We start from the raw sequence: 10903 nt of genomic DNA, 5'->3' as shown, positions 1-10903 counted from the left end.
AGATATGGTGACGCACAGTTTGGAGAACATTGCTTTGGATGGGCAAACATCAAAGAAAGAGTGACAGAAGAGGATGGCCCAGCCCTGGGAGGCCTTCCTGGATGCAGCAAACATTTCCAAGAGAGAGCAAGGCCTGTGGCCTGATCAGCACTAGGGGCCTCCAGCAAGGTTTCCTGGGGTCAGAAGGAGCCATAGCCAGTCCCCTTCCGGTCCACTCAGGTCCTGCCCTTCATCCCAGGCTTCTGTTGAGTCATTTCATCACGTTGAAAATGTCCTTTTTGGAGGAGAAACCAGGCGTGAAAATGGACTCTGAAGACTGTGAAAGAGATGAACTTCAGTGCCACTCAGAAGGTAAGATTCTTATAAAAATCCACACCAGGGGGCTTCCCTGGTGGCGCGGTGGTTGAGAATCTGCCTGCCAATGCAGGGGACACGGGTTCGAGCCCTGGTCTGGGAAGATCCCACATGCCGCGGAGCAACTGGGCCCGTGCGCCACAACTACTGAGCCTGCGCTCCGCAACAAGAGAGGCCGCGACAGTGAGAGGCCCGTGCACCGCAATGAAGAGTGGCCCCCGCTCGCCGCAACTAGAGAAAGCCCTCGCACAGAAGCGAAGACCCAACACAGCCAAAAATATAAATAAATAAATAAATAAATTTATTTAAAAAAAATCCACACCAGGGCCAAAGAGTAACTCCTAAAGTGGGACCTTGTGAGGTGCTGGGCACAGAGCCAGCTTTTCCCTGTTGACCTTGCACAGTTTTGGGAACTTCCTTGGTAAATGAATTAGACAAGAGAAATACTTGAGGGGAGAATGAAGCTTTGCAGCAGGTGTCCAGGTGCAGCAGGTGGTAGATAAACGCATCATTTTCACCCAAAGAGTCAGGGCTCTGAAGTCCTGACTCACCACCAGGATGGTTTGAATTGTCCAAATGCATCTCTTTCCTCCTTACTGGCTCAAGTAGAGGAGAATGCCCTGCGATGGAAGGGGTTCTCTGAGTCCGGGTTGGAAAAAGGACCCCTGCTCAGGGCTTCTGAGTGCCCCCTGGAAGAAGGCACTTGGACATTGGCTCTAGGGGGACAAGACGAAGAGGCTTTTGACCCAAATGACTGTCTAAAGCACGGACTGTGAAGGGAGAGGAGGCCAAATCCTGGAGCTTTCAACTCACACATGGCGTTCAGAGTTCCAAAACTAAAAATCAGGATGTTGGTCTGACGGATGTGGATCTGCTAACAGTGACCATAGAGAACCAGCCCTGCTCCTGGAACACAGGCGATGTGGAGGTCACCATGCTCATTCTGTCCCTGAGACAGTGGGGAGTGGACACTGGGAGGGCACAGGCACCAGATACTGAAATTCCCCAGTGCCAGGGAGCTTCAGAATGATGACCTTGAGACCACGTTCAGGGGCTGCCTCGGTTTGTTGCTGCAAGGGAGGGGAGGCAAGCCTCCTGCTCTCCACACAATGTTGGAGAGGCTTCTGTCTGAGCCGTCCCCCTCCCGTCCTTCCCCGCTAAGGTACAGCCCTCCTGCTGCTTGGAAGCGTAGACTGTTAGAGCTGGAGGGACAGACGGGGAGGGAGGTTCAGAGCGGTGGGATGCAGAGTTATCTCGGACAGCAGAGGAGCAGCAAAGACAAGACTGGGTAGAACCTTCACACCAGAGCACAGGGTTTGGTTTTTCTCCTTCCACAGGTTCTATGTGCTCTCAGTGTGCAAGAGTTGTGTGAATTACGACCAGGCATTTCATTCAGGCATTTCTCAAACTATGTTTTATGGGGCAGAATCCTCCACATTATTCTCAAAGTAATGCAGGCAAGGTATACTATCTCTCCTGAATGAATGCAATGCATATACTTCTAATAAGTAAGGGCTCTAGGAAGATCTGTATTCAGAAACTATTTCATCTTCATCTCCCACTATTTTGGACCAGGGAAGCTATTTATAATCTCATTACTACTTCTCTGCTTCAGTATTTCTCAAAACACACACAAAAAAAGTAAGGCAGTCAGCGGCCCCTGATGCTCCTGAAAGTTCCAATTGCATGTGCTAACCTTACTTTCTCTGATCCTAGAGCCGGCCGGAGGTGCCCTGGAGCCAGGCCCCAGCCTCACCTCCGTGAGTTCTGCCCACTCAGGTGAGACCCCTGGGTGAACTGATGAGGGTGGTAAGGGGTGAGGGTGGGCGTAGGGGACGGGCTGCTGGGCTCTCTTAGGGGAGTGAGAGACTCAAAGGCTGGGGACACCTCAGGATGCAGGGACGGGCCTGAGGCCTTTCCTTTGTAGAAGCAAATCTCGGGAGGTCAATAAGAAAGATGAGCCCAAGACAGGCCTCTGCCTTTCTAGAGAGGTGTAGGTAACACACAGCTGCTGAGGGGCATAGGAGAAGAAAGGTTTTGAGCCTGGTGGTCCTTCTGACCATTGCCATGAGGCTGGCAACCCTGGCCTCCTTCCTCACTGTGCTTATGGAAACCAGAAACGTGGCCAGCTGGGGACGCGCCGGAACCCACACCACTGAGGGCCACGGGGCTCCACTGAGCTAGAACCCTTGTCACAGGCTACCCTGTGACCCTCCAATAACCCCATGAGGAAATGGTTAATATGACCACTTTCAGGTGCAGAAACTGAGGAAGAGAGGGAGGTTACCTGCCCCAGGTGACACAGGTAGTAAGCGACAGATACTGGAATTTAAAGGTACTATAACATCTGTCTGCCCAAGTCAGATTTAAGGCTCCTATCACTACCCTTTGCACAGGGCAGACTCAGGAGACCTCAGCAGGTCAGTGTGAGAACACTGGAGCCTCACTTTCCTTTCTGGTAAGATGGCAGTGGGCACCAAGCATGATGAGGTACACACAGGTGCATGGCCTACTCCTGTGTGCCTGGGAGGGGAGGCTGCTTTACTGCTACTGCTGTTGCTGTGACTGCAGTTACTCTGGTTGGCTTTGGTCTTGTAGTAGGTAGGAGCTTTCTGGCTCCTGATCTGCACTGTGCCCCACCTGGGTGGCACCAACTACCCAAGCCTGTCTGTTGGGCCTGTTCTGATTTCTCCTTGTCAGGGCTGTGATCCAACTCAGATCTGGGAGCAGAGGTTCTCAGTGGGTGTTCCTTGAACCAGAAACAGCAACAGCTCTTGGAAATTTGTTGCGAAGGCAAATTCTCTGGCTCCACCACAGACCTCCTGCATCAGAAACTCTGGGGTTTGAGGCTCCAGAGTCTGTGTTTGAACAAGCCATCCGGGTTATTGTGATGCACGGGAAAGTGGAGAGCCACTGCCCTGTAGAAAAAATGACCAGCACCTTAAAACCACTGTCATCTCTATCGTGGCCTTGAGAAGGAAGTTTAAAGAGTGGATTTGGGGTCAGGAATAATGTGAGAGAACACCAGTTAAGAGGATACTGCACAAGCCTGGGTGTGAGAGGATGGGAGCCCAGGACGGAGTGATAGGAGGGAAACAGAAATAAAAGAAGGACAGACTTAGGAAATATTGAAGAGGTAAAAAGAGCACTGTGTTAGTGCCAGAAATGCAACTTATATAGTATGTCTGGGTCTCACTCTGGACCAATTTAATCAAAATCTCAGGGGGGTGGGGCCCAGGCATCCATGGTCTTAAAAAGTCACCCACCAGTTGATTTCCCATGTAGAGCCAAGGTTGAGAATCACTGCCTTAGACGGTGACACTCTAAGCGTGGTCCGCAGCCAAGCAGCATCAGCAGCACAGGGGGCTGATAGAAAGGCAGAGTCTGCAGGTCTGGTTAATGTTTGAGACGTTCAAAGGCTTAGGGTTAATCTAGTTTAATGATTCTGAATCAACATGCATCTATACCGTGAACTCAGAATGTCTAGGGTCCTAAAGAGCTGCCGAGGAGATTCTAACGTGAGCAGAGCTGAGACCCAGGGATCTTATCTGACCCCGCATCACTGCAGAGCCACTTAGGATCTCGCCTGGGCCAGTCATCCATTCCATCGAGTGTCCGTGATGCCTGGGGCTCTAGGCTGGGGCTGAGAAAGATGGTGGGCCAGTCAGCCAGGGGACCTGCTGCCGGGGAGCTTACAGGGCTGCAGGGAGATGACACAAGGACACTGACACCTGTGCCGCAGGGATGGGTGCAAAGAGCTGTGCAGCCCAGAGAGGAAGCCGGTCCACGCAGAGGGGCTGAGGAGGGCTTCCCGGAGGAGGTGGCAGGAGAAGCAGCAGGAGCCCTCCCCATTCTCGGGCAGGAGGAGACCAGGAGGACATTCCACACTGAGACCAGCCAGAGGCCTTGTGCTGATTGCAGAGGTGGAGAAGGAGACCTTAGACTTCATCTCCATATTATAATTGCCTATGATAGATAATTACATTACAGGATCACCCGGTGCAGCGGTTACCGTGTTGTCACATTGGACATTTTACAGCCACCCGTCCATGATGGTCATTGGCCCACATGTGGGCCCCTGCCCTTCATCCAACAAGGGCCTGAGCTCCTCCTTGAGGGGCGGGTCCCCTGCCCCGTCCAAGGCCCAGTAGGGAAGGTTCCCTCTGTGGCCGAACCTCTAGGCAGGAACGGTCTGAATGTGTCCCTAGGAGCCAGGCCCTAGGAAGTCCCCTGGCCACTCTTGTGGCTGGTCGGCCTGTTCAGAGAGGTTCTCCAGGGCCAGGTGCCAACCCTGCAGCTTTTCCTGGGAGCCCGGCAGTGCCAGCTCAATCCTGCACGATGCTGGGCTCCTGCTTCCTGCCTCAGTCTCTCACTCCCTGCTCTGCCACTGTCCCTTCATCGGCCCAGCCAGTGCAGGCATCTGTCCCACCCCAGGCATTGCTGGTGGCGTGATGCCCCCAATGAGAAGATGCAGGAAAGAGGGTTACAAAGAGTAATGATTAACTTGTACTGAGTTCTTCCTGTAGCTCAGACACCTGGCTAAGTGTTATTCCTCTGATTAAGCATTTCAGTCCTCTCAACACCCCTCTCAGGTAGGTGCTGTTATTACCCCCCCATTTCACAGATGAGAACATTAAGGTTTGGAGAGATTTAGTAACTTCTATATCCTAAAGTAATAAGTGACAGAGCTTGGATTTGAACCCGTGTGTCAGAATCAGGGCCCACGTGCTTGCATGCACACTGAATTTCTTGTGTGGAGCAAGCCAGAAAGCCTGGGGCGGGAGAAATCTTCAGTGGGCTGGACGGCTGAGTCCACAGGCAGGGTGGAGGGCTGGGGCTGGGAACATTGCGCATGGGCTAGAAGGACTGAGTTTTCTGTGCTCAGTGCTCAGTGTTGATACCTGGTTAATTTGATCTAGGTCCAAGAGTGAAGGCCAAAGGCCTGGAGAAATTCACCATCCATGACGGGGATCACAAAGTATTGGTCCCGGACTCTGGGACCCTCAGAGCTGTTCCGTATAAAACCTATATACTCCCAGGTGACTCTCAGTCGTGTTTTTCGCCCCGGCAGCCAGGGGAAGGCCTTCCTCTGAGGGGCTCAGCTCAGGCTGTACCACATCTGCAGCTCCTGGTGGTGGGGGTCTGCGGGGTGGAGGAGTCCGGGGACCACTAGGATCGCTAGGAATTAGACGGTGGGTCTATAAGGATGACCAGATCTGAGGAAAGTCTTTCTGGAAAGTTCTCTTTCTGAAAGAAGGAGCTGGCCTGTGGAAGAAGAGGCGGCTTGGACCAGAGTGGACAAAGGGTCTTTGACCCAGAGCCAAGGGGAGAGGATTATACTTCCTGCCTGAAACCCCAGCAGACAAGAGGGTCTCTTCCCTCCACCGAGGACCAACCCATTTCTCTTACTGTCATTTTCCAGAGACCTTCTTTATATCAGCCTCCCACGTGAGGTCAACTTGTGACGAGAGAGGAAGCCTGATTCTCTTGGCCGTCTCTAAAGGCGAGCTGTGTCTCTTCTGTGATGTGAACAAAAGACAAAGCCAGCCATCCTGCAGCTGAAGGTGAGCTTCAGTTTCCTTTACCCTCGGCCACCCTAAGAGGGAGGTCGAGGTCCAGGTCCTTAATGCGTCTCATGCTCCACAAATTCTCATCTTGGCCAATATAACAGGAGCATCTGCCTTTCTGGAAGCATTGGGTGGAGGGTTTATTGCCCTCCTTTTTGGTTCTGGGCTCCAAGAACACACATGCTGGGTTTTCTCCATCTCAAAGCCTGTGCTATCTCATTACTCTCTTTTACCTCCTAGAAGCAGAAACTTTCCAACATGCCCACCCAGAAGGAACCATCATGTCTGCCCTTCATCTTTTATAGGGCTAAGGTGGGCTCCTGGAACACCTTGGAGTCAGCTGCCCAACCCGGATGGTTTGTCTGCACCTCTTGCAATCCCGGGGAACCGGTTGGAATGACAAATACTTGCGGGAGAAGGAAACACACTGAGTTTTCATTTTGGCAATTCTGCAAAGCTGAAATGAGCCCCAGTGAAGTCAGAGAATAAGAAACGGCCCCGTCAGATGCCTTCCTGTCCTTTCCTCTCTAATTTGTGCCAATTGCAGAAGAACATGGAAGCTACTCCTTAACCTCTTTGGTTTCTTATTAGTACTTTGAGAATTTGTATCTTGAGGTCATAGAAGGAAGGATTGCTTCATTGTAGAGTTCTTAGATGAAATAAAGTTCTCTCTATGCACCGCTTACCCTGAACCATCAGATATCCATAGGTGGTGTCATATCACATGATTTGCCCAAGCAGAGTCCGAACTTGCCCCAGGAAGGAGTAGCTGGGCTCATCCTATGCTGCAGAATTAGCCATTCCTACTGGGGTCTGACAGGCACTGGGGGGTGGTGGTGTGCAAGTCCATGGAAGTGGTTTAGTCTGTGTCGAAGGCACAGTGTGATGGGAAGAAAAGCAACAGCAAGTCACCATCCAGCCAAGTGGTAAGTGGAAAAGGGTGTGGTGTGTCCCAGAAAAGGAGCAGGGTGACTCCAAATGTGGGAGAGGCACAGACACAAGGAATCTGGGTCCAGTGACAGCCAGGAGACCGGGTGAGCAACCAGTTGGTATCTGGGAGAGCTGTTAACAAGGGCAAGTTCCTTTCACTAAGCTGAGCTCAGATCCCAATTAGGAGTGATAGGAGGGCTGGCTGACCAGAAACCCAGGACCTGGAAACAGAGCGGCGGTGGGGCAAGGGGGAGGGAGACTTGGAAATTAGTTGTCTCCTAGGTATGGCTCTTCAGTTACAAGCAACAATAATTGAGGCAGGCTTACTTAAGCAGAAAGTAAACTAAAACAAACAGGAGCTTACTAGAAGGATTTTGGGTGTACTCGTTTCTTGTAGCTGCTGTAACAAATTACAACAAACTCAGTGGTTTAAAATTTTGCAGTTTATTATCTTGCCTTTCTGGAGGTCAGTCTGAAATGGGTCTCACTGGGCTAAAATCAAGGTGTAGACAGGGTTGCATTCCTTTTAGAGGCTCTAGGGGAGAATTGATTTCCTTGCTTTTCCAGCTTCTAGGGGTCACTTACACTCCTTGGCCTGTGGCCCCTTCCTCCATCTTCAATGTCGGCAGTGGCTGGTTGAGTCTTTCTTATGCTGCATCATTTATGGGGGCCATGATTCTGCCTAGCCCATGAAGGACATGCTAAGAAACCAGAGTCAGAAATTTTCAGCAGGTCCCAAATGGCAGGAGCAGGGATGCTTTGGCCTCACCACTCAGATGGATAAGGAAAAGATTCAGATTCCAAGGAGACCATGTGACTGCCCTAGTTTGGCTCATGTGTCTGCTTCTCAGTCAGCTAAAGGCAACACACCTTAATCAAACTCTCTACAAGATACCCCCTTACGTTTCCAAGAGGCAGTGAGGGTCCTCAAAGTCAAGCTGGAGAGCTGATCTCAGGATAAAGGTATGCGGGTACTGGGCAAGAAGACAAAGCGATGCCTCCCTGAGTCCCCTCAGCCATAACTAGGACTATGACAGTACCCCAGTCTGTGAGGGTCAAGGGGGGTGAGGCCCCAGGGAAGAGCTCCAACAAGGTCAGCTGCTTCTGTTTCTGATCTGAGGATGCTGGTGACCAGCACCAAGCCAGAGGTAAAAAAGTATTTAGTATTTTCAGTGTTTGAAAATGGGTCCAGGTGACAGTGATGCTTGGCATGGGGGGTGAGGGTGTGTCTTCTTCATAATGTCACGGAACTTCTTTGCAACCAAGACGTGACTATTCAGATTGGTCTCTGAGCTGGGGCTGTCTCCTAACGGTGAGGACTCTGGCTCCCAAATGGGAGAGAAACCTTGGTCTTGAGGAGGTCGACCATGTGGGTCAAATGGAGACAGACATAGCCTGGGCTCCATCCTCCCCCACCTGCCCTTCCAACCTGGTGACATGAAGTAAATCGCTGTGGTGAATGTAGCACGTTGTGCGGGCTTCCTGTGAGGCTACACCGAGATCACAAATGTACCCGCCTCCTTACAGAAGCACAAGAGTCCTGTGTGCTCTGACTTTATTGGTGGAAAGTCAGGAATGGTTCAGGTGACCACACAGGTGTGCCACCCCACTTAGTGCTGCGAGCGGCTTCCCACCCCAGCACCACCAAGCCCTCTTTCCCGGGTCTTATTTTTTTGGTCCTCCTAACATACTATATGATTTGCTTATTTATTATGTTTAATGTGTGCATCTTCCAATAGGATGTAAGTCCCATGAGTTCTCTGCTCTCTGAGGTATCCCAAGAACCTACCACCCAACACGTTTTCTACGAATGAATGAAGGAGACAGAAAGACCAGAGGGAGGAAGGCAGGAAGAAAAGGATGGAGAGAGGGAAGGGTTGCTATTTAAATGATGGTCTTCTTATTACTGCAGCTAAAATGACATCCCCTGCAAAGCAGATGTATTTTTGAAAACTTGTATAAAAACAACTAAGGTGATTTGGATTTTATTTTCCTAACTGTCATTGTAATCATGGGTCTGCGTGTTCAGTGAAAAAGTTTGGGCCGTTGCGTGTTACACCTGAGAATCCCAATGTCTTTCTTTCCTAAGGGCTGCTATAACAAAGTAAAACCACTAGGTGGCTTAAAGCCACACAACTTTATTCTCTCACAGTTCTGGAAGCTAGAAGTGTGAAAGCAAGATATTGGCAGGGTGGATAAAAAAGAATGAAATAATGCCATTTGCAGCAACATGGATGGAACTAGAGATTATCGTACTAAATGAAGTAAGCCAGAGAAAGACAAATATCATATGATATCACTTATATGTGGAGTCTAAAAAAATGAGACAAATGAACTTATACACAAAACAGGAATAGACCCACAGACGTGGAAAACAAACTATGGTTACCTAAGGAAAAGGGGTGGGCGGTGGGAGGGATAAATTAGGAGGTTGGGATTAACATATACACATTACTATACATAAAATAGATAACCAACAAGGATCTACTGTACAGCACAGGGAAATATACTCAATATTTTGTAATAACCTATAAGGGAAAAGAATCTGAAAAAGAATAAATCTATCTATCTATCTATCTATCTGAATCACTTTGGTGTACATCTGAAACTAGCACAACATTGTAAATCAACTATACTTCAATTTAAAAAAATGTTAAAAAAAAAAAAAAGGATGTTGGCAGGGTGGGTTCCTCCTCGGGGCTCTGAATCTGTTCCATGCCTCTTCTAGCTTCTGGTTTTGTTGGCAATCCCTGGCGTCCCTTGGTTTGTAGATGCATCATTCTTCCTCCATTGCCACATGGCCTTCTTCTCCCTGTGTCTCTGTGTCTTCTTATCCTCGTCTGTTTGTGTCAGTGTCCAAATTTCCCTTTTCTCACAAGGACAGCGGTCACATTGGATTAGGACACATCCTAAGAACTTTATCTTGATTAAATCTGCAAAGACCCTATTTCCAAATAATGTCACATTCACAGGTACCAGGCGTTAGGACTTTAACATATCTTTTTTTTTTGTGGGGGGGGGGCACAAACCAACCCATAACACTCAAATTTCAGCTGTTCACCTCAAAAAATTCTCTATGCCTGTACAATGCGTGATCTCACGGCATTCACCCTGCAGCAAGAACTCCTTCAGGAGGACCCCATCCAGGGGGTCCTTTCCCAGCTGATCATTCCTCTTGCCCCCATTCAAGATCCTGGGCAGGGCGAGGCAGGTGAGGGAAAGAGGAAGCCTATATTGGGGACCGAAAGAGGAAACCCTTATCCATCCTGCACTCTGCTCGGGAGTGATTAACCCAGCACAGCGCATTAACACACAGCCTTAGGAGTGGTACAGCAAAATTAGGAAATTTACAAGGGCTAGATAAAATAGGAACTAACATTTAGTAGTTTCGTCTCACATTCCAATGGACTCTCTCTCCCAGCCCCTGCTCATCACCCCAGTCTCTGGAGACACACACCTGGTGATGGGCTGGCAAATGTTTAACAACAAGTTCTATCCGGGTGGAGGGGTTGGGGTGGGCATGGGCGGGAGCAATGATACACAGCTCTTGCCAGTTTCAGTGGTGTAAGTACTCCCAGCACAGCCAACTTCAAACTGCCCCCATGAAGTCCCTGTACGTGCTGTCAGGAAGAGGTGCTAACAATGGGCTCTTACAAGCTGGATGAACTGACTCCAGCATACCAGGGAAGCCCCTTTAAGATCATCATTGTAGAGCCAGGGGTGATTGGCAAACCATAGCCTGCAGGCAAAATCTAGCTCACTCCCTGTTTCAAATAGTGGCTAACACAGCCAGGCTCACTGGTCGCCATCTATGGCTACCTTCCCCCCTACAGTAGAACCTGTGAATTCTCAGCCAGCAAAGCCCAGAAGATTTACTATCTGGCCCTTAACAGAAAGTTTGCCTACTCCCACTCTAGAGGGCAAGAGGCCACAGACTGTTTGCAGCCTCCAGATATTTATCCCTGAGTCATTCTGGAACTTTCCACTTTTCATCAAAGAGCTGCAATGCAAGATGGTCTCCATCTCGCGCACAAAAGCCTGCACTGTTATTT

At 49.8% G+C, this 10903-nt stretch overlaps 1 protein-coding gene across 1 annotated transcript; it reads left to right on the top strand.

Moving 5' to 3' along the window:
- Nucleotides 1-269: 269 nt before the first annotated feature.
- Nucleotides 270-6410, top strand: IL37 (interleukin 37). The gene is given in 5 exon segments (XM_061210904.1): nt 270-351; nt 2071-2133; nt 5274-5393; nt 5777-5928; nt 6162-6410. Coding segments are annotated over 5 exon segments (666 nt in total).
- Nucleotides 6411-10903: the final 4493 nt, after the last annotated feature.

This window comes from Eubalaena glacialis, chromosome 14 (assembly GCF_028564815.1).
Source record: "Eubalaena glacialis isolate mEubGla1 chromosome 14, mEubGla1.1.hap2.+ XY, whole genome shotgun sequence".
In the NCBI taxonomy this organism is placed as follows: domain Eukaryota; kingdom Metazoa; phylum Chordata; class Mammalia; order Artiodactyla; family Balaenidae; genus Eubalaena; species Eubalaena glacialis.
The sequence above is the reverse complement of the archived record's forward strand: the minus strand, read 5'-3'. Positions and strand labels throughout refer to the sequence as shown.